The following is a 22,296-nucleotide window of genomic DNA, read 5'->3' as shown; positions in this document are numbered from 1 at the left end:
ATAGCTCTAACAAATGATTTGTCAAATCTTCTGTCGTAAGATTATTAATTTTTAAAAAATCAAAAATATTAAATTATTGATGATAATCATAATTGGCAAAAAAAAATATTTGTTGAATAGAAGAATGTATTATATTAGTATAAGAAAACTCTACCAATGATAAAAAAATTGTTTAATTATCTTGTTGGTAGTTGATAGTTGTCACGGACAAAATACAGACTTGAAATCTAACAAGAAGTACAAGAAGAAGTGACAGAACTAGATTAAACAGATGAGTACAAGAACAACACCAGAAAGGTGAGCTAGAACTCCAAGAGATGTGTTGTCGAGAATGAAGAACCCTTCAGCCTCGACTCTTATATATACTACTGAATAGGAAGCTTCTCGAGCTACTTCCTAGAATCTATCAAAATATTCTAAAACCTTCTAAGAATATTCTAGAACCTTCTAAGAATATTCTAGAACCTTCTAAGAATATTCTAGAACCTTCTAAGAGAATCTTTAGGGAATATTCTAAGAATCTTCTAAAACCTTCTAAAGGAATCTTTAAGGAATCTTTAGAGAATATTCTAGAAGAATGTTCGAAGAATCTTCCAATGTATGTCCATGACATCACCTCCTCTTCTAACTTCGAGGTCTTCGAGAAGCAATGTTGTTATCAGTCAATACCAACGCAAGAAAATGAAAATCTGTCGCATCACATCCGCTATGAATTCCAATTGTTGTTCGCGAGGCAAATGATTCATCGGCCCTTGGAGCCAACGGTAGTGACCAACACCTTCAACCTCTGACCAAGCGTGGACTTCTGTGTCTTCATTGTGAAACTGTCCTCCAAACACACCTTCTGGCTGACCGTCGTAGGCAGGCTCGACCTCAAATACAATTACTAGCGATCTGTTGCTCGGTATCCTCCGACGTCGTCGTGGTACAGGCGGTTCTTCATCTCGCGGTCGTCTTCGTGAGCTAGTCGCTTGAGATGACATAACAAGTGTAGTATCTTGACTATCCATGTCCAAAGGCTAAAATGATGAGAGCAATTTATAGTTGCTAACAAAGTTCTACACTATCGAACTATGGGTTTTGGAGGTGCCCTCCCCCCTTTTTATGCTACTTGATGAGCAAGCTTCAGCAAGAAGCTATCGTTGAATCGGCTTAGGTTTATGAGGATATCGTTGATGAAATTCTTGTACCTTTTTTGGTGCATTGGCAAGATTTTTGGCACGCTCCCACGTTCGTTCATTGATGTCGTATCCACTCCAATGCACTAAATACTCCAATTTTCTCCTATTACGCCGTGAATCTAGTACCTTTTCCACCTCGTATTCCTCATGGTTTTCAATTTCGATACTTGGTGGTGGACTTTGTACTCTTTGGGGAAAAGCTGACTCTCGATAAGGTTCCAACAAAGACACGTGAAAGACTAGATGTACCTTCATAGTAGCTGGTAACTCCATACGATATGCCACCGGATTGATCTGCTTCTCGATAACAAATGGTCCTAATCTCCGATAGTCCAATTTGTCACATGGCCGCTTAGTCTTGATATTCCGTCGAAGAAGCCATACTTTACTTCCAACTTTAAAAGTAGGCGCCTCATTTCGATATTTATCTGCAGATGCCTTGTAACTCTCTTGGGCAGATTGCAATTGAAGCTTCAACGTCGCTTGAAGCTCCGATAGTTGCTTCACAAATCCTTCAGCTGCTGGGTTGTTATTTGCTGAAGAACTCAATAAATCGAGCTTGGGGTGGTATCCGTAGTTGGAGAAGAATGGTGTTTGTTGAGTTGGCGCATGAAGAGTGTTGTTGTATGCGAACTCAGCAAGCGGTAGATATGCAGTCCAATCATCTTGTTGATAGTTGATGCTGCATCGTAAATATTGCTCCAAAACTTGATTCACCCGCTCCGTTTGACCGTCAGTTTGAGGATGAAAAGCCGAAGAGAGCTTAATATCCACCTTCAATATCTCAAAGAGGGACCTCCAAAACTTGGATACAAACTGAGTACCTCGATCCGACACGATATCATCTGGTAGGCCATGATAACGATATATGTTATCAAGAAAGAGTCTTGCAGTGTCTTCACTTGACGATGTTTTCTTGCAAGGCACGAAATGCGCCATCTTTGTAAATCGATCCACCACAACAAAGATGCTGTCAAATGAATTCGATGGCGGTAGGTCCGTAATGAAGTCCATAGAAACTGAAGACCATGGTCGGTGCGGAATAGGCAATGGCTGGAGAAGTCCATACGGACGATGTCGAGGGATCTTGGATCTTGAACAAACATCACAAGAAAGGACAAATTCCTTCACATCCTTCCACATTTGGGGCCACCAAAAATCTCGTGAAATGAGCTCCAAAGTCTTGTTGAATCCAAAATGTCCCACAATTGGAAAGTCGTGGCGAGATTGAAGTACTCGGAGTCGAGTTGGTCCTTTCGGGATATACAACCGCTCCTCAAAATACAGAAGATCTCCCTCCACCTTAAACTTGTCATTATCAACACGTTGTTTGATGTCAAGAGCTATAGAATCCTCAATAGTCGCAGTACGTACCTCGCTGAGGAAGCCGTCATCGATAGTTGCAACAGTAGCAAAAATCCTGAATTTTTCTGGTTTCAACAATGTTGTACATTGTTGATCAAACGCTGCTTCTCCAGCCTTTGGCGCAAGATACGATCTCCTCGATAATGCGTCAGATAATCCTTGCTGTTTTCCAGGGCGGTAGGTGATAATAAAGTCAAATCGTGATAGAGACATATTCCATCGAGCTTGACGACGATTCAAAATTCGAGCTATCATGAAGTACTCCAAATTCTTGTGGTCCGTATAAACAGTCACTGGATGTGCAGCTCCTTCGAGGAAGTGACGCCACTCTTGGAAGGCATCCACTATAGCAAGCAGCTCTTTGTTGTGGATCTCGTAGTTAATCTCAGCAGCAGAGAACTTCCGTGAATAGAACGCAACTGGGTGAAGCTTCTTGTCTATGCCCATCTGTGAAAGCACAGCTCCCAAAGCAAAATCTGAAGCATCGGTCTCTAAATAGAAAGCCTTTGTAAAGTCAGGGTGTACCAAGATTGGAGCCGTAGTGAATGCCGTCTTGAGATCTTGAAATGCTTTTGCTGCTTGTGATCCCCATTCGAGCTTGTCTTTGCTTGTTAGACGCGTGAGTGGTGCAGCAACTTGAGAATAATTCTTGATGAAGATCCAATAGAAGTTAGCAAATCCAAGAAAACACTGAACATCTCTAACCGTCTTTGGAACTTCCCAAGATATAATTGCTTCTACCTTTTTTGGATCCATCTTCAAGCCCTCTGTAGTCGCAATGAAGCCCAAAAATTCCATCTCATTCTGGTGAAATTGACACTTCTCCAACTTGGCGTAGAGTCCTCGTTCGCGTAGTTTTTCAAGAACCAAACAAACGTGCTTCTCATGTTCTTCTTCATTCTTGGAAAATATCAAAATATCATCCAGATAGATGACAACAAAGTCATCGAGGTACTCCCGAAAGATGTCGTTCATCATATGCTGAAAGACCGCTGGAGCATTGGTAAGACCAAAAGGCATGACATTGTACTCAAAATGACCATACCTTGTACGAAAGGCTGTCTTCCATTCATCTCCTTCTTTGATTCGCACAAGGTTGTAGGCTCCTCTTAAATCAATCTTTGTAAAAATCCTTGCACGTCCAAGTTGATCTAAGAGGCCAGAGATCAAAGGTAAGGGATAGCGATTTTTCTTGGTCACCTTGTTGAGTCCTCGGTAGTCCACGCACATCCGCAGTGAGCCATCCTTTTTCTTCACGAATAGGATTGATGCTCCAGCTGGCGACTTTGAATGTCGAATAAAATTCTTGGCTAGATTCTCATCGATGTACTTCCGCAATTCTGCCAACTCCGTCTGCAATAGGTTGTATATTGGACCAAAAGGTGGTTGCGCTCCTTCCTCTAAGTCTATGGCGCAATCATATAGTCGATGTTCCGGCAGTATATCGGCGTTCTTCTTCTGAAACACGTCTTCAAAATCCCTATATTGCTCTGGTATATTCGATGTTGAGATATTCTCGCCGCTAGTTGGAGCTACATAAATGACAAATGGTGCGCCTTCCTTGGACGATCTTAGGAACGCTCTCGCTCCAATAAACATGGATTTCTTCATGTAGGTTCTACCAACAGGTTTATTATTATTTTTTTCAGGAAATGTTATCCTTCGTAGCCTCCAATCAATGGACGGATTATGATCTTCTAACCAAGAAAGACCAAGGATAACAGGGCTTGATGGGGTTCTAATAATATTAAAAATAACGTGACTACTATGGTCCTTAAACACCACTTCTATAGGTTCTGATTCGTGGGTAACGTTGCCTGACAATAGGGGTCGTCCATCTATCACCTCTACGTGAACAGGTTTGGACTTCTGTACTAAACGAATCTTGTGGCGTTTAGCAAACTCTTCATCTAAAAAACAAGTAGATGCCCCCGAATCCAATAAAGCTAAAGTTTTTTGTTTTTGAGGGCCTAAAAACAAAGGAATTGTAAAACAACGGGCAGGTTGGACAGAGAAGGAGGAACCTGATTGTTGTCGTGATATTAGATTGTCTAGCCGCACGGTTCCTACTGTGGCTGGGCGTCGTCGTTTTCTAGAATTATCGCACTTCTAGTCTTGACAGGGTGCCAATTTTGCTTCTTGGGGCAATTTCCAACCTTGTGACCTTCTTCTCCACAGTACAAACATAACCCTTCCTCCATACGCCGTTTCTTCTCTGTTGGAGTAAGAGATCGGACACGCGCCGTGTCGATTTGCATGTCTGTTGCCTCCGAATGTGGGTTTAAGCTATTTGCAGACATAGTCACGTCGTAACGAGTCATTTGGTGTCTTGGACGTTGGTCTTGGCGACGCTGGAATAGGCGGTTGTCACACTTTACAGCTTGGCTAATAGCTTCGTTGAGCGTTTGAGGATCAGGAAGAGATAACAGCAAGTCCTTCACATCATCCTTCAAGCCCCAATAAAACTGACTCACCAACGCCTCTTCACTCCAATTAATGTCACTTGCCAATTGTCTGAAATCCGAGGCATAGACTGATGCAGAGCGTGTTCCTTGTCGTAGCGATCGGATCTTTGTTGTAGCCCATCGAACTTTATCATGCTCGCCAAATGCTTCTGCAAACGCCTCTAAGAACGTTTCAAAGTTGCTCAGGATTGGCGATCGCTTCTCGAACAAGGGGGTAAACCAAGACAGAGCTTGTGCTGTAAGCAAGGTTCCAACAAGCCCAACACGCGCTTCCTCCGTCGGATAACGTTCGGGCTGTAAAATTGTTATCAACCTGATTTGGTTGACAAAACCTCGAAACTTGGAACGAGTTCCATCAAACTTATCCGGAAGACTAACTCGAGGCTCCTTTTGTTGTAGGACTACTCGATCTTGTTGAAATGGAGGTAGAACTGCTTCTTCTGGCGCAGAAGTTTGAGGCTGATATGCTTTAGATGGCGCTATCCCAGATGCTCCATTGTTATGGAGTCCTACCATGACTCCTTCGATCTCTGTTGTCCTATGTGACAACGAGGCAAGAACATTTATGATGGCGTCTAGTTTGGATTCCAAACTTTCAGCCATTTTAACGTCTTAACCTTCGGCTAACCTTCAAAAAGAAGAAAAAAGAGTTTTGACAAGAGGACAATATTGGTTCAGAGGAGAGTACTCCGCAACCTCTAAAACGCCTTAAGACTCCAAGATGAGGGGTAATCCACTCTCTCCAAGAAGAATAAGGCTCCAATATTGAGAAAGAAGAGATATCAGTTTAGAGGAGGGTAATCAGCAACCTCTAAAACACTAGCACACCTTCAAGAAGAGGGGTAATCCACTCTCTAACAAGAAGGAACTAGCTCTGATACCAGTGAAAATGTAGTCTCGACAAACTGTCACGGACAAAATACAGACTTGAAATCTAACAAGAAGTTCAAGAAGAAGTGGCAGAACTAGATTAAACAGATGAGTACAAGAACAACACCAGAAAGGTGAGCTAGAACTCCAAGAGATGTGTTATCAAGACTGAAGAACCCTTCAGCCTCGACTCTTATATATACTACTGAATAGGAAGCTTCTCGAACTACTTCCGCTAACTAGGACGCTTCTCCAACAACTTCTACTAATTAGGAAACTTCTCGAGCAACTTCCTAGAATCTATCAGAATATTCTAGAACCTTCTAAGAATATTCTAGAACCTTCTAAGAATATTCTAGAACCTTCTAAGAGAATCTTTAGGGAATATTCTAAGAATCTTCTAGAACCTTCTAAAGGAATCTTTAGAGAATCTTTAGAGAATCTTTAGAGAATATTCTAGAAGAATATTCGAAGAATCTTCCAATGTATGTCCATGACAATAGTACACCTTAAATATTGCTCAAAAATTTGATTCATTTGCTTTATTTGGCCATTAGTTTAAAAATAAAAAAATCAAAGATAGTTTTATGTCCACTTTTAGAATCTTTAAAAAAAATTCTAAAATCTTGATATAAATTACATCTACCTATCCAATATAATATCTCTTGGCAATCCATGATAGTGATAGATATTATTAAAAAGAACTTTAGCTATTTCTTCACTTATGATAGATTTTGTGAATGATATAATTTATAATTTCTTGGTGAATTGATCTACTATCACAAATATAGAGCCAAAAAAACCTAAGATTGAAAGATCTATGATAAAGTCCATAAAAACAAAAGACCATGCTTGTTTTGGAATAGATTAAGGCTGAAAAAGTCTATAAGATGAAAAATAAGGAGTTTTTGATTTTGAATAAACATCACATGATTGTACCAAGTCTTTAATTGTCTTCAATATTTGAAACCACAAAAAATCTATAGATATTAGCTCTAAAATTTTATTGTATCTATAATATCTGATTGTTGAAAAATCATAATAAGCTTGAAGAACACATAATTGTGCTTTATCTTTTGGAATGTATAATTTTTCTTAAAATAAAGTAGATTAATTTTGATATTAAACTTAGAAGTATCATGAGACTTAGAAGAATTAATCTTAATATTATGAACAAAAAGATAAAAGGACATACTCAATTGAACTTATTTGAGAAAGGTTGAATCAACAATTAATGTTGATTTCATCATTTGAAGATGAAAATGCTTTGGCTTCAAGAAATTTTTTATTTATTAATCAAAAGATATATTTCTTTTTCTAAAAAGGACTTTTGATAAACCTTATTTTTGGAATTGGTGAGTAATCTTGAAATCAAATCTTGATAAAGATATATTCAAATATTCTTGGTAATAATTCAAAATGCATGTCAATATAGAGTATTTGAAGTTCTTATAATCTATATATATGGTGACTAAATTAGAAGTACCTTCAAAATAATGACGCCATTTTTTAAATAAGTCCATAATTACAAAAAATTCTTTTTTATGGATCTTGTAATTAATCTTGATTGCTAAAAATATTTTGGAATAAAAGCTTCTAAATAGAGCTTATGATCTGCTTTCATTTGTGACAATATTATATCTATAATAAACTTTGATGTATTTATTTTTATAAAAAATGCTTTAAAAAATTGACATAATATAAGATTGGTACAAAAATAAATGTTGTCTTCAAAGCTTCAAAAGATGCTTCAACTTCTTTGCTCCACTCATGTTTATCTTTATATGTCAAATGTATAAGAAAAGCCACAATTTGAAAAAAAAAAAAAAAAAAAAAAAAAAAAAAAAAATTGATAAAGATTTGGTAATAATTGACAATTTTTTTAAAAAATTATACATCTTTGATTATTTTTAAGATCTTTCAATCTATGATAGTCTAGACCTTCTTAGAATTTATTATAAGGCCTTCATTTGAAATGATGTACCCTAAGAAGTTAATTGGAGTGATGTAAAATACATACTTTTTCATCTTGGCATATAATCTTGTATTTTTTAATTTTTGTAATACATAATAAATATAATATTCATGCTTTAATTTATTTTTAGAATAAATTAAAATAATATTTAAGTAATAAATAATTAAATCATCAAAAAAATTCATAAAAGACATTATTCATTAGATGTTAAAAAAGACTAATAAATTTGTAAGTCTAAAAAGTATGATATTATATTTGAAATGCTTGTATCTAATTCAAAATACAATTTTTTATTCATCTTTTTTTGTGATGTATACCAACTTGTATGTTCTTTGTATATTTATTTTGGTATAAATCTTTCCTTGATTGAATTGATCAAAAAGTTCTAAATCAAATATATAGAGTACTTAATCTTAATAGTGATCTTCTTCAATCCTTGATAGACCATAGACATAAGCAAAGATCCTTCTTTTTTCTTTACAAATAAGATATGAGCATCTATTGGAGATTTTGAGTGACATATGAAGTTTTAAGCCAAATTCTTTGTAATGTATTCTTTAAGTACAAACAACTCATTTTGTAATAGGCTATAGATTGGTTCCAGTGGTAGATTAGTTCTTTCTTGAGGATTGATGGAACAATCATAGGAATGATGCTTTAGTAGAATATTTATATTTTTCTTCTCAAAAACATCTTGATAATCTTAATATTGGCTTAAAAACTCACTTAAAATATTTTTCTATCAAAAATAGATGTAGCATATATAACAAAAGTTGATCCTTTATTTTTACTATGTATGAAAGATTTTTTATCTTTTAATAAAGATTTAGAAGTATTAGACTTTTGGATTTCTAATTGTTTAACAAAATCTTAAGTTAAATTATGGAAAAAATCAAAGTTACAAGAAATTTAGTCTATTTAAGGATTATATTTTTTTAGCTAAAATAATTCTGAAATAAGTGGATTAGAAAGAGATTTAATCACATTAAATATTATTAAACTATTAAAATTTCTGATTTCTATATTTAAAAGAATAATTTTATGGATGATATTTCTAAAAGACACTTAACGACCATCTATTACTTTTATATGAAGAGGTTTGGTTTTTTAAAATAAATATATATATAAATTCTTTATATATAAAACATGTTGAAGCTCTTGAATCTAACAAGGCTAAGGCTTTGTGATTTTTTGATCCTAAAAAAATTTCTATTATAAAAAAAAGGAAAGGATTTGAAGAGAAGATAGGACCTTTATTAGGTGTTTCATAAGATTCAAATTGCATGATCCCTATTGTACTTGAAAAAAGTGGTTTTTTGACACATTATCTTTTTTTAACAACCATGTTACTAATTTTGTAATTATATTACTTCTTTAAAAAAATATTAAGCTATATGCTTAGATTTTCTAAAATATAGGCATAATATTTTCTAACAATGTCAATTTTATTCTTATTCAATAAGAAGTTTCAAACCTACTATGTCAATTTGCATAGGTTTTGATATTGATAAATAAGCTTTTGTGAACTTAGACATTGTTGATTTGACTTGACTTGTATTTTTCTTGGCATCTTTCAAAAAGTCGATTGTTGCATGCAATGGCTTAGGTAATAAATTGTTTTAATGAGTCTGCTCTTAGCATCATCAACAATAAATCTTTAATATTACCTTTTAATCTATATTAAAATTAATTAATAAAGGCTTTTTTATTCCAATCCATGTTGCAAGTTAAGTTTTGAAATTTTGCAACATATATGGTGGCTGAATGTGATTCTTATTATAAGGATATAAGTTTGGTTTCTATTATCCTTTTTCAATTACTTTCTATAAAAGTAGCCATAAACACCTATAAGAATGAATTCAAATCATAAAGTAGTGGTGAAGCCTTTTCTATCAAAAGTGCAAATTAAGAGAAAGTACTTCCATAAAAAAACACAGCTATAAATCGAGCTTGAGTAAATCCATGAAGGTGTTGAAAAAGATGCAACCTTAGATAAAACTTTATTTATTGTAAAAATCCTTGAAACTTTGATCTTGTTCCATTAAACTTCTCTAATACATTTATCCTTATTTCTTTTATATTTGTAGTAATAAGACTCTTTCAATTTAGTTATGAACTTGATTTATTTATTTTTCTCAATTGCATAATTTTTTGCAATGACTTTGAATTTCATTGTTGATTTCTTCTATAGGTATTGAAATGTTACATACATGTATGTTCGTGACAATCTCAAAGAATCAAAAACTTAATACATTCTTATGTAACTCAAAAAGATCAGATATTCATTCAAGACTAATATAGTATTGAAATTAAAATGGCTATTGGCAAAGATAAGAAGACTAAAAAAGTCTTGAATTGAGACTAAAGATTAGAAAGACATTGAAAAGAGTGAAGAAGACTTTACTCTAACTTCTATATATACTATCTAATTAAAAGTTATATGGAAATATTCTATATGACCTTTGATACTTGTCTAATTTGCAAGACACATTTTTTAACTTATAAGATAAATTTCTTATATGTGGGCCACATTATTAGCTTGTATTACAAGCTACTAACACATAGAATACATGGTTAATTTGTTGACAAAGTGTCTAACCTATTAATTATCTAAAGACATTTGTAAAAGTGAAGCTATGTTTATAAAGCTTCTAAGAAGCTTCTTTATAAGATATTATCAAATTATTCTACTTTTAGCTACTCATTATATTTAAAAAATTATTGGAATAAATGTACATGTTCATGACAATCACTTTCGATACAACTATTTTAGATTATTCATATCTTAATCCAAGTAGCTATCTTAGTTGTTATATCCAAAGATTTCATTAGGATCTCTAAATCACTAATAAAAATAATAAAGTTTTCAAAGAATATGAGGATGTTGAAAGCATAAGGTACAAAAAGACTAAATAAATTAGAGAAGAAATTTTTTGTGCTAATTTATAAAATTAGTGTCAAAGTCACCCTTACAATTGCATAGGCAAGTTAAATTAAAGAAGTGAATATTTTTGTATTGATCATTTAGATCTAATCACAAATATACAAAACTAGGATTAGACTATAAGACATCATGAATTTTTATCAATAAACTACATAAATAAGAATATATTCAATTTTATGAGTTAATTAAATAATATACAAGAAATTCTATAAGTTTTAACAAAAGATGTGGTAAAAATCATCTATTAAAATTCTTATTCTACTAAAATTGAAACACAACAAGATCCAAAGTAGCACTGCAAACTGTTACTACCATAAAAAGAGATTCTCAATCCAATAAAAAATCTTGATTTAGAAGAATATAAGAAAATTGTGATAGAAGCAAAAGGGAAGAAAAAGATTCATGCATCTTTTTTGCTTTTGAATAACAATTTGATATTACTTACAATGGTACTAGTCCAAAAGAATTGACTCAATGGTATGCCAAAAATGAAAAATCTCACCTTTCCTAAAGCTAAGATTCTTGACTAAGACGATTATTAGACCACCAAATAAAACAATCATGGATGCAACTTCTAATAGAAAGAAGATTAGTGTAGAAGTTAAAAGAATCTCTTACGAATAAAAAAATTGGAAAGATATGACAAAAGTAGGAGATGGATGTATTTCAACATTGAATGGATGAATGTAATTTAAGAATAAACATATCACTTATTGTATTGTAAGACAATTATTGGATAAAAGAAAAAAATATATATTATATGAGATCTTATTTTAAAATATAATAAAAAATTATCTTAAAAATATAAATAAAAATTTAAAAAGTAATAAAATTAATAATTTTTTATATAATTCTTTATAAAAATAGATTCTTTTACTTTGTAGAATAATGAGCAAAATAAAATAAGATACATTAGTAAAAATAATATTATAAGTATCTTATAATAGAAATAAATAATAGCTCCTAACAGATATTACCTAAAAATATTACATATTGATATTTAGAAAAGATTTATTATGAACCATGGTTGAAATCATACCTCAAAGTACAAAATTGCTCATCTACAATAATTGTGAAGTTTTTTTTGTTGATTGAAGAGCAAGATTGTGCAACAAACTAGATAAGGTTTATTAATACATTGGTTTGAAGTGATCAAAATTGCTATCAGCTTTATAAGTGCTTTATATAACTATAGTTATTTTAAGGGATTTAAAGTTTTTAAAAATAAAACTTGATTATGTATTTAAAACATTTATAAAAAATTTAGTGTGTTGAAAATATAGAATTTGAAGAAATTATAGATCTACTTGTTTCAAATATATTTTATAATATAAGTTCAATTAAAAACTTAGATTTTTTTTTAAATCAATAAGATGAAGATCTTGGAATATAAAATTTAAGGATAAATAAGAATTTTGTTGATCTTAAGCATTTTTTTGGTTGGATTGAATTAATATTTTGTAAGTGGATGATGAATTTAATTTGTAAAACAATTGTTAATTTTAATAGCAAGTGAATAGTTAATAAAAAACTATTGATGTTGTTACATTAACATCAAGGTTAGAAATAGAAGATAGCCAATATTTAAGAAAATTAGGAGTTTTTTTTAATTTAAATCACTAAGTTCAATTTTATTCTAAATTTTGTGAGTTTTTTATTAAATTTTAGATTAAAATAAATAAATAAATAAATAAATACTTTTAAGCAAGATCAATAGTTTAATTAATAATTATTGAGGTTTTATAATTATTAAAATAATTGGTTACAAATTATTATTATTTATTTAAAATTTTATTAGTATTTATTTAAAATTTTATTGAAATATATTTAATATTTTATTAAAAGTTTTTAGGGTATATTTAAGATTTATTTAAGATGTCATCAGGAAATTATTAGGATTTTATTAGAAGTTTTTTAGATTCATCTAAGATTTAGTTAAGATTTATTTAAGAATTGATTAAGATATTTTTATTAAATTTTAATTATATATATTTTTAATATTTTTTTATAATTTTTTTATAATTTCTTTAAATATTTTAAGGATTTATTTAATATTTCTTCATGGTTCATTTAGAAAAAAATTAAATTTTCTTTTAAATTTGAATAAGATTTGATGAGGATTGTTAAGGTTTATTTAAAGTTTATTTAAGATTTTATTAAAATTATGAAGTTATTTATTTGTTATAAATATAAGTTTATCCTTTATAGCTAAATGCCTTATAACTTTCAAGCAAGATGACATATAATACAATATTATATAATTTAGAAATCAACAAAATCGTAATTAATATTTATGATAATAAAAATATTAGATTAGAAGTTTGTAGTTGTTAATAACTTTAATTGACAACATAGAAGTTTTTGTAGTTTATGTAGAAAATATAAATATAAATACAAAGGTATAAGATCTTGATAAATTTAGATTTTGTGGATTTATAATAGTGTAGTTAAGATCTATAGGTTAGTATGAAAGGTCAACATTCAATATTATTTTTCATTCATTATTCATCTTCATCTTTTTTAATTAGACATGATAAAGAGTAGATAGAACTTGTGTATTTTAAAGAGATGAAAGGAATGACAATATACTCAATATGTCAAAGAAATGAAATGACATCATTGAGTTGAAACAAGTATAATCTTAGAGAGTAATGAAATGTAACAATTGTACTATGATAAATGACAGGATTCTTGAAAAGTGATGAGATATATAGTATTCTTCAATCTTCAATAAGTTTAATATTTTGTCATCAAATAGAAATTATTAGATAATATAGAAGCTCAAATTTTTGTGTACTAAATTCAATAAAGTACATATAAATGGCATAAATAGTACAAGGTTATTTTTTGGTAAAATATATAAGTTTTGTAGTAAATATGTGGATGAGATTTATAAGGTTATTAATTTAGTTATGAATTTAAATTCAATTAGATGGTCAAATCAAAATTAATCATGATTTAAATGAGCTAAGTTTTTAGAAAATAGATTTTAAAGATTAGTGAAGGTTTTTTAAATTTTAAGTAATCTATTAATTGAATTAGATTTTTTTAAAGGTTTTTTTTAGTAATAATTGAATAATTTATTTATATTTTTGTTAATTTATGGAATAAGTTAATGGTTCAAGAGAGATATTTTAGCTGAAAGATTTGTATTAAGATTAGAGAAGGAAGATGATTGATGCTTAAGTAGTTTTTGAGCTAATTCTCTTAATTTGTGAGTTAGATTTTCTTGACATTTTGTAGGTTTGTTTCTAACTAGTTGATTGAGATGTGTGAAAGTTTTGAGTTATGGTCAACAATTAGTATAAAACTTATTGAGGTTTAAAATTTATTATGGTATTTATTTAAAAATTGATTAAGATTTTTTAGGATTTCTTGTGGTTTCTTTAGGATTTCTTATGATTTTTCTAAGCTTTTGTGATTTCTTTAGATATTATTTTTTATTTCTTTAAAATTAGTTATTTTTTAAAAATATTTAATTAAGATTTTTTATTAAAATTATTTAAGATTTATTTGAATATAGTTTAATAAATTTATGTAGGTTATTTAAGATTATCACGGTGTTTCTAAATACCTTATAAATTAATTTTTTTGAATTTTAAATCTAACTTCTAAATAAGATCTAATCCTTCTATAATTAAATATTTAGTATATTTTAAAATAATCTTTATTTAACATAAAATTGCTAATAGAGACCTTTTGAAGTGGTTGAAATAAGAAGTTATAACAATGCAATTGGGTAGTAGGTACAATCAAGGAAGTCTTTAAATTAAGTCTTTAGTGTATTTTTAAAGGTATCTAAAATTAGAAATACTAGAGATAAGAAATTTTATGAGAAATAAGAAATATTTATTATTATAAATTGATAATAATTGTATAGATCTTGTGACCATCAATGGATAGAAGGTGATTGAAGATTATACTATATGTAAAATTTTAAGTAGCTTCCAAAGAATGAATAAAGGTAAGGAACAGTTAAGATATAAAGTTTTGAGAAATGAGTAGGTAGTTCAGCCAACATAGTACTACTATGTAATTGGAAAGTAATTGCAAAGAGTTGATAAAATCATGATAGGATCTTTGTATTGATACTTTAAATTGATTTCAAAATGTAAGTAAAAAATCAAAACTTTGAGTAATATTATTGTTGTAATATTAGGATTAGATTTAGATACATTACATAAATTATTCCAAATATATATATATATATATATATATATATATTCATTTTGGACTTGTAAAGGTATCCTAACATCTATCTATCAAGGCAAAGAAGAAGTTTGAGAGATAACCAAGTTAAACAAAAGTAGAAGAAAATAGCAATTATGGAGTGATTTGCTTATAACTAAAATTTAGGATCTAAGTAAGGAATATCAAGAATAAATCAAGATTATCCCTCTAAATAAAATATGGATAAAATAGAAGTATTTATTGATAATAGTTAGTGAAGTGAGTCTCTAATATTAGAACCAGATTTGTAAAGGTGCAATACAAGAGAAGTAATAATTATATTTATAAGTCCTTGGAATTAGAAATTAGCATATTTAAAATCTTATAGAATGCTACAATAAAGAAAATTAAATGTTGTTGAAAAATAAATGTTGGATTAATAAATACTTCCATAATGTAATTGTAAACAAAAAGAAATAACATCCAATATCTTTTTTAATTAAACACCTCACTTCAATTAAAAAAGAAACATTAAATCCTAGTTAACATGGAAAAACTAATCAATATAGAAACAAACTTGTGTATCTTTTCAGTGTTTTGGCCTCAATGCCACAATATTTGAAGTAATCTTGCCTTTGCATATTATGAAAATTTTTAATGCAGAAGATAAGAAGACTAGATATTCTTGAAACTAGACTAGAAATAAGAAAGGCATTTATAAGAATAAAGAAGATTTTACTCTTGCCTCCACATATATTATTTAACTAAGGAGCTATGTAGTAATTTTTTGGAAGTCATCCAACTCATGTCTAATTTACAAAATAAGTTTCTAACATGTATGCCAGGTCGTCAACTTGTACCACAAGTGACCAATATGAATAATATGTAGTTAGCTTGTAAACAAAGTTTTTAACATATCAATCACCTACAAATACTTGTAAATTCAAATCTACATTAATAGAACTTCTAAGAAACTTCTTACTAAGATATTATCAAATTAATTTATTTTATTGTACTTCTATTTAATTGCTTTTATCTTCTTAACTATTGATATCAATATTCATATTTGAAGCAATTACATATATGCACTTCTATGAAAGTTTTTATAATTTCATTTATATTTTGAAATTTACAATCTATATAAATATTTTTTATGATACACATTTATATTTAAATATAATTGAAGTGTAATTCATAAGCTTTATAAAACTCTCTATATACTAAAAGTAAAAAAACATAAAATATTATTTTTTAAAATTAAAAATTTATATATATGCTTTTTATTTATAATATACTTTTTATATCTTATAATTACAAAAAAAAATCACCTAAATTTTAGATTGAATGTTTTACTAATTATCTTTTGTATAGTAGAAAATGATAGGTTTTTATTCAAGTTTATTATAATATGTTTAGTTTATGATTAAGTTTAAGATAATAGTATAGTCTTTGAATAAATTTAAGACAACAAGAGGATTTTGAAGTGTTTGATTAGATAAAAGAAATAAAAATCAAAGCACTACCATGAATTAGAACAACATTCAATTGATTAGATAAAATATTAGAAGATTACTTTTAACTGAAAACAAAATGTGTTTTGAGTATTATCCATATATATATATATATATATATATATTCACATACACATAGGCAAGTACATTCTTCAAATATTTTATTTCCTTTTTTAAGAAACAGAAAGCACGATACCTTAAACGTGTAGTGAGTTATTTTTCCAAAAACAAACAAGTATTGTTGCTACTATTAAGCAATCGGTAGACTACGAGATCCGTCACATTGCTACAAGAAAAAGCCTATTTCGAAGGAAAGAGCCTCCAAGACGGCGTCGACAACTGTCGGCTGGGACCAACTTTCTTTTGGAGGTCCCATTTGATTGCCAACTAGGTATGCTAGTTGATCGGATAGATTACCAAACATCCTCCGAATTTTTGCAAGAGGGAATGTTTTACCACCCATGAGACTGAGGATGATATTGCGCTTACGCATCGTTTTCAAATCGTCTACTGCACGTTTGATGGATTGCTGTGTAGATGCTACCGTGGATCCACGTCACTGAACCCGCGTGAAACACTACTACAGAGAGGGGTTTAACTTATCAAGCACATACTGGTAGACAAACGCAGACATATGGACCTGCTGGTCGTATTCTGGATGCTCGAAAGAAGTGGACGGAAGATGTCTTCCCCCATGAGGGCGGCGGTCTGAGTGCGTAGTCCACGTTGCACGGAGGACACGAGCGATGTCTCTCAGTGTACCGTCATGCGTAACTGACGACAACAGAGCAGCAGAGACCAAGTTGAACCGATCAAGCTCCTCCATTAACTCGCAACGCATGAAAGTCGAGATTTGCATACAAACATGTAGTTTAATATGTGTTCGTAGCGTTAGATGTAAGAGCAGTGCAGGTTGTACCAGATCTGCTTGAAAAGGTGACTTGATCAGCCAGGTAAGGAAGAATTCAACCCTGGAATGAGCTACCTGGTGTCTCGAAAGGCGAAGAGTTGGAGGGGATCGAAATTTAGGTCAATTGTCCGGTTGTTACGAAGTTAAGTGACTCTTCAACTTCCATTTGCAGGCTGCATCCTCCCTTCACCTCGACTGTCGCTGATTCGGGTTTCACAGACTGTTTCTTCGCAACTCACATGTCATCAAATGTACAAGGACATTGCTAAAATTATCATTGTCTCCGAGTATATATAATCAGACATAACTCAATCTGCGCATCAGATTCTTCTCACATGATCTGCCTCTGTCAAGTGGTTGGGAAGACTAAGGGGTACGAAGAGTAGGAAGATTGCATGAAACATGATACGTGGTCAGAGTACGTTACAATACACTGCAGAGAAATGCTGACCAGCCACCGTTTCACTCGGTTGAGGAAGTAACAAATGCTGGCATGACTGAATGGTACTGCTCCCGAATTGTTTGGCAGTGATCTTAAAAAATTTGAAATTCAGCGTGAGCCCCATTTTTTACTAAATCAAGTACAACACTGAATCCAACGTGGAAAAATAGAGTACTAGAAGAGAGAATATTAATGAATCTAAAATAAATGTACACGAAGCCCATAGTAGACTTTGGGCATCGTGGAAGGGAACAAGTACAGTGTCAATAATATATGCACATCAAAAAAGAATCCAAGGGTTGGCACAGTGTACAGAAGTTTGGAAAGCAAACCCACAGGAAACCAATAATACTAGATTGGACATGATAAGTGACGACGGGATTTAAGTAAGATGTCTCGTAGTCGTCATTCTTCCCGTAATTGGTGGTTGTTCATGTAAATTATTCCGTCACCACGAATGTAAATGTTCGAAGCAGTTTTTGTGAGAAACGAATAAGCGTAACCTTTTCAGTCAATTGCACAAGCTCTGAGTCAAGATGAAGTATGGGTTGTTTGAAACATACTTTCATTATGATTTGAGTACATGCAAGGACAGTATAATTCTTGCATGTACTCGAGGTAAACAATATGCTAGTACGAGGTATGGCTGCTACTCTGTTAAATTGTGATGATTCCCATGATGAAAGCAGATCTTTTTAACCTTAAATTCGGATAGAAATTGCCGCGTCCGCTGTTATTACCTCTGACGAGACTATAGTTTAAATTCTTGATGAGATGCATGTTGAGAGATTAGGTTCAGAGTCTACTGTAAGTTGATAGATAGGTTTCTTCACTCCTAACCCGAGCGGCTTAAAGAAAGATGTAGATTATTGTATATACGTACATGATATTGTACAAACATGTAAGCAAAGTCAATAGTATATATTCTCAATATATTCCGACATTCGTCCACTTTCACAATGTCAGAAACATGGACACGCACTTTACAGCTTTTGGATCAAGAATAGAACGGACTTTTATTAGCAATCTTGCAACGCACTAAGATTAACTTCAAAAGGAACCTGACTATCTTTAAGGGAATGATAGGAATAAGATTTTGGTCTTCACCAAAATCGAAGCTTGATCGATGAAGTGCCATAATAAATGTCATCAGTGATCAGATACTAGAAAAGTTGGATTCGGAACACTATATTTTTTGTGCTGTAAGATTTCGGATTGTCAAACACGTCATGGGTTAGCTTCAAGTGTCCAGAAACAGTTTGCCATCTAAACATTAATATATTAACCTGTCTGGTAGCAACATGGATTCGAACATATGCTCAAACTTTCATTCTAACTTGAATGCATCAATCGCCATAATATTAAGCATTGAACCCTATCAAAAAAAATGTCTCGTCAAGGAGTCTCCATTCTAATATACATGTCAAAAATGAAATAAATGTGGCAAGTAGCTCCACATGACTGACCGATTCTGATAGTTGCTAGCACGAACAGCCATACGTAATCTCAGCAGCATCAGCATGTATATATTACATTGAGGTTCAGTTCTGAGTCATAATTGTCAAACACAAGTTGCAAGAGCAAACGTGACTAGCTAAAATCAGCAGCATACATATTTAGTCTAAAAACTTCAGGTGCATCAATACTTAGTTAAGTCCTGCTTAGATACAAAAATATCCTGCAAAAAATTGGTCCGTCCGATTAGATCAAAACGAACGTGATCATATGTTACCATAGATCAGCTCGGGAATATTGCTAGATCAAGTTGAGGGGCTTGGTGGTGTGCATTGAGTGGATGGACAGGTTGATAGATTCACGACTAAAGGGAAGAAAGGAAAAGTACATAGATGAACTACAAGTCCACTAACCAGCTAACCGATCCGGTTGCCCAAATTAGGGGGACACAGTTGCAAAGCTCAGAATGGATAGCGTCATGCATCTGCATCTTACTATCAGAAGCACTCTAACTGATTGAACAGTAAAAGCAGGGCTGGGCGCTATCCCTCCTGAGCTTCGTAATTGTATCTCCCAGCAGCTTGATGTCCAAATGGCGGATCTATATCGCATACGATGTGGAAGTGGGAGTTATCGGACACGGATGGTAATTACGTCGATCTGTACACACAAGTTGATTCATTGGAAAAGTACAGACCGATGACCACAAGACGTAAGCAGCAACTCCTTTATGTGCGTAAAAAGCAAACGTGCGTCGATTTCGCCAGGATGGAAATGATTCATTCAACTTCACCAATAGATGAGAGATTAAAGAAGACATCAAAGGTATTTAAACAATGCTTCGCCATGATGGTGCATAGGAAGTGTAGCCTCGCCGATATGCAGGACGATGGAAAATCAAGACTTCTAATGTAGTTAGAAGCCCGGAAATCTGGTAATAATGATGGCTCCGAAGTGCAGCAATTGCAGAAGACTAGCGTCTCTCATTCAGAAACTCAAAATCATCCCGATAATTCTCCAAGAAACCAATTCGAAGACTTCTAGAAAACTGATGCAGTATGATCACTTCCGGAAAACTAAAACTCAATCCATCAGTTGTTATTTTTGAAGGAAACAAGAGGGATTGGCAGCGTACGACACACGACTATTCATAAGCACAAACTCTACAGTAGTACGCCAGACCATTCATCGATCTGGTCACCAATTCTAGGGACAGATAGACGTCCAACTACACGGCCGACTAAGAGCAAATGCTTCGTAATAGCACACATGACTGCGAGCGAGCACTCAGAAGAGTAACAAACAGGGATGCAAGTACTGGAGTCCACTGGTAAGACACACTGAGGCAGTCCGTGAGGGACACGCGCAGGGAAACCTAACTTGGCGCGAGAAACAGCTTCAATAAAACCCAAGAGGAGGACACACATCTTCAGGTTTCGAACCACCAGCGGAGGTATATATCGAGACCTGAAGCCGCGGGGTCCACCTCAGACAATTCTAAGTAGTAACAAGTAGTAAAGTTTAAACCTCATCGTGATCCGCACCGAACACAGAAATCTGTGAGGTTACAAATGGCGTCCAATCAAAACCAGATACTAACAAAGGCCACAGGTAATGTGCGCAACACGGAATCAGACCACTTTTGTGTGGAAAAAGTTTGCCAGCTTTTTTGCCAGCTTCTTCATCAGCAGCCAAGTCGACGTCCTCACTGCTGTCCTGATTGATGCAAAAGTGGGGTTGGCGCTCTCTCGGAAGCAGGAAGCCAGCAAGAATCTCGGGAACGGAACCGGTGGAAGAATTCACTTCCAGTAATTGATCACACGGCCAGTGCATCGCGACTGCAAGGTGGGCACGCCTTCAGCATGATATTGACATGGTAGTATCCAATCTTTCTTTTCTCCAGGATCGTCAACAGCACGGCATACTGATGAGAGCTAGCGCATAACTTACTTGTTATTGTACCCAATAGCCTTCACCAGGGCACCGTGCTCCAGCACGCCCCCAGTAAATAAGTCTCCCGCCATTGCTGCTGCAAGGAACTGCGTGCGTGCTGGGCTCTATGCCTACGACGCATCCTCGCCGCTGGCCCTACTACCCCCACTCCTCCTGCACCCGCCCCCACTTCGTCTGGACGCTTGGCTCTCGTTTTCAGGATTGCCTTGCCTTACCTTGCCTTGGTCTTAGTCTAGCCCACCCACCTGGTCCTGGTCTCCCTCCGCATGGCACTGCTTGCTTGCCACTCTGGTAACTGCTCCTTCACCTGGGACATTCAATGCTTGGCTTTTTGTATGTGTGTGTGTGTGTGTGTTTATTGTTGCTTGTGTCAGATTTGCATTACTCGCTGTTTTGAGTGTCTCCTCTGCTTTTGTCCTGTTGCAGGTTTAAAGTCTTTGTTAGATATCACAATGCTTGCAGCATTTAATATGACTTGAAGTGTGTTCATTTTTATGGGAGGAGTTGCAATTCAAGATTTAAAAACTCAATATTTTAGGATAAAATACAGTTTAAGACATGGTGGATATTAATGGTTCAACAATTTGCATTTTGAGTAAAAAAATCATATTTCAATTTTGATAAAATCAAATTATTCCTTTTAAAACTCTAAACCATGAAACTAGAATCAAAGTAACCAAACATTCGAATAATTAATTAGCACAAATTTACATATAGTTCTTTTACAACCCTCTGTTTTCTTAGAAACTTTATAATCCTGCTGATATCTCCACAACCCCTCTAAAGTGTGTTCAAAATTTTCAACAAGCTTCTTCTGGAAGTTTGACCTTTTTCCTTTAAAGTCCATTAATACATTACATATTGTGTTATTTTCCTTTGATTTATTGTTTTTCTGATACCATCTTCAATTTCCAATTTTTTTGTCATAACTAAATATTGGTAATATAATCTCTCATGATAACATTGCAAGAAAACAATAACGATAATTTAATATAGTTGATCCAATAAACAAAGTCTATGCCACAACCTAAAATCAGTATCCTTTTAAAGGATGA

General features: G+C 32.7%; 1 protein-coding gene across 1 annotated transcript; it reads right to left on the bottom strand.

Annotated features, from left to right (window-relative positions):
* Positions 1 to 18,823: 18,823 nt before the first annotated feature.
* On the bottom strand, positions 18,824 to 21,566 carry LOC141045903 (uncharacterized). The gene is made up of 2 exons (XM_073537088.2): positions 21,239 to 21,566; positions 18,824 to 21,126 (listed from the first exon to the last, which is right to left on the bottom strand). Exon 2 carries the CDS (start codon positions 21,119 to 21,121, stop codon positions 20,810 to 20,812), a length of 312 nt encoding a protein of 103 aa, XP_073393189.1. The 5' UTR covers positions 21,122 to 21,126; positions 21,239 to 21,566; the 3' UTR covers positions 18,824 to 20,809.
* Between the last annotated feature and the right edge of the window lie 730 nt (positions 21,567 to 22,296).

This window comes from Physcomitrium patens, chromosome 11 (genome assembly GCF_059467195.1).
Source record: "Physcomitrium patens ecotype Gransden chromosome 11, ASM5946719v1, whole genome shotgun sequence".
In the NCBI taxonomy this organism is placed as follows: domain Eukaryota; kingdom Viridiplantae; phylum Streptophyta; class Bryopsida; order Funariales; family Funariaceae; genus Physcomitrium; species Physcomitrium patens.
Note: the sequence above shows the minus strand (reverse complement) of the source record. Positions and strands in the feature narration are given on the sequence as shown.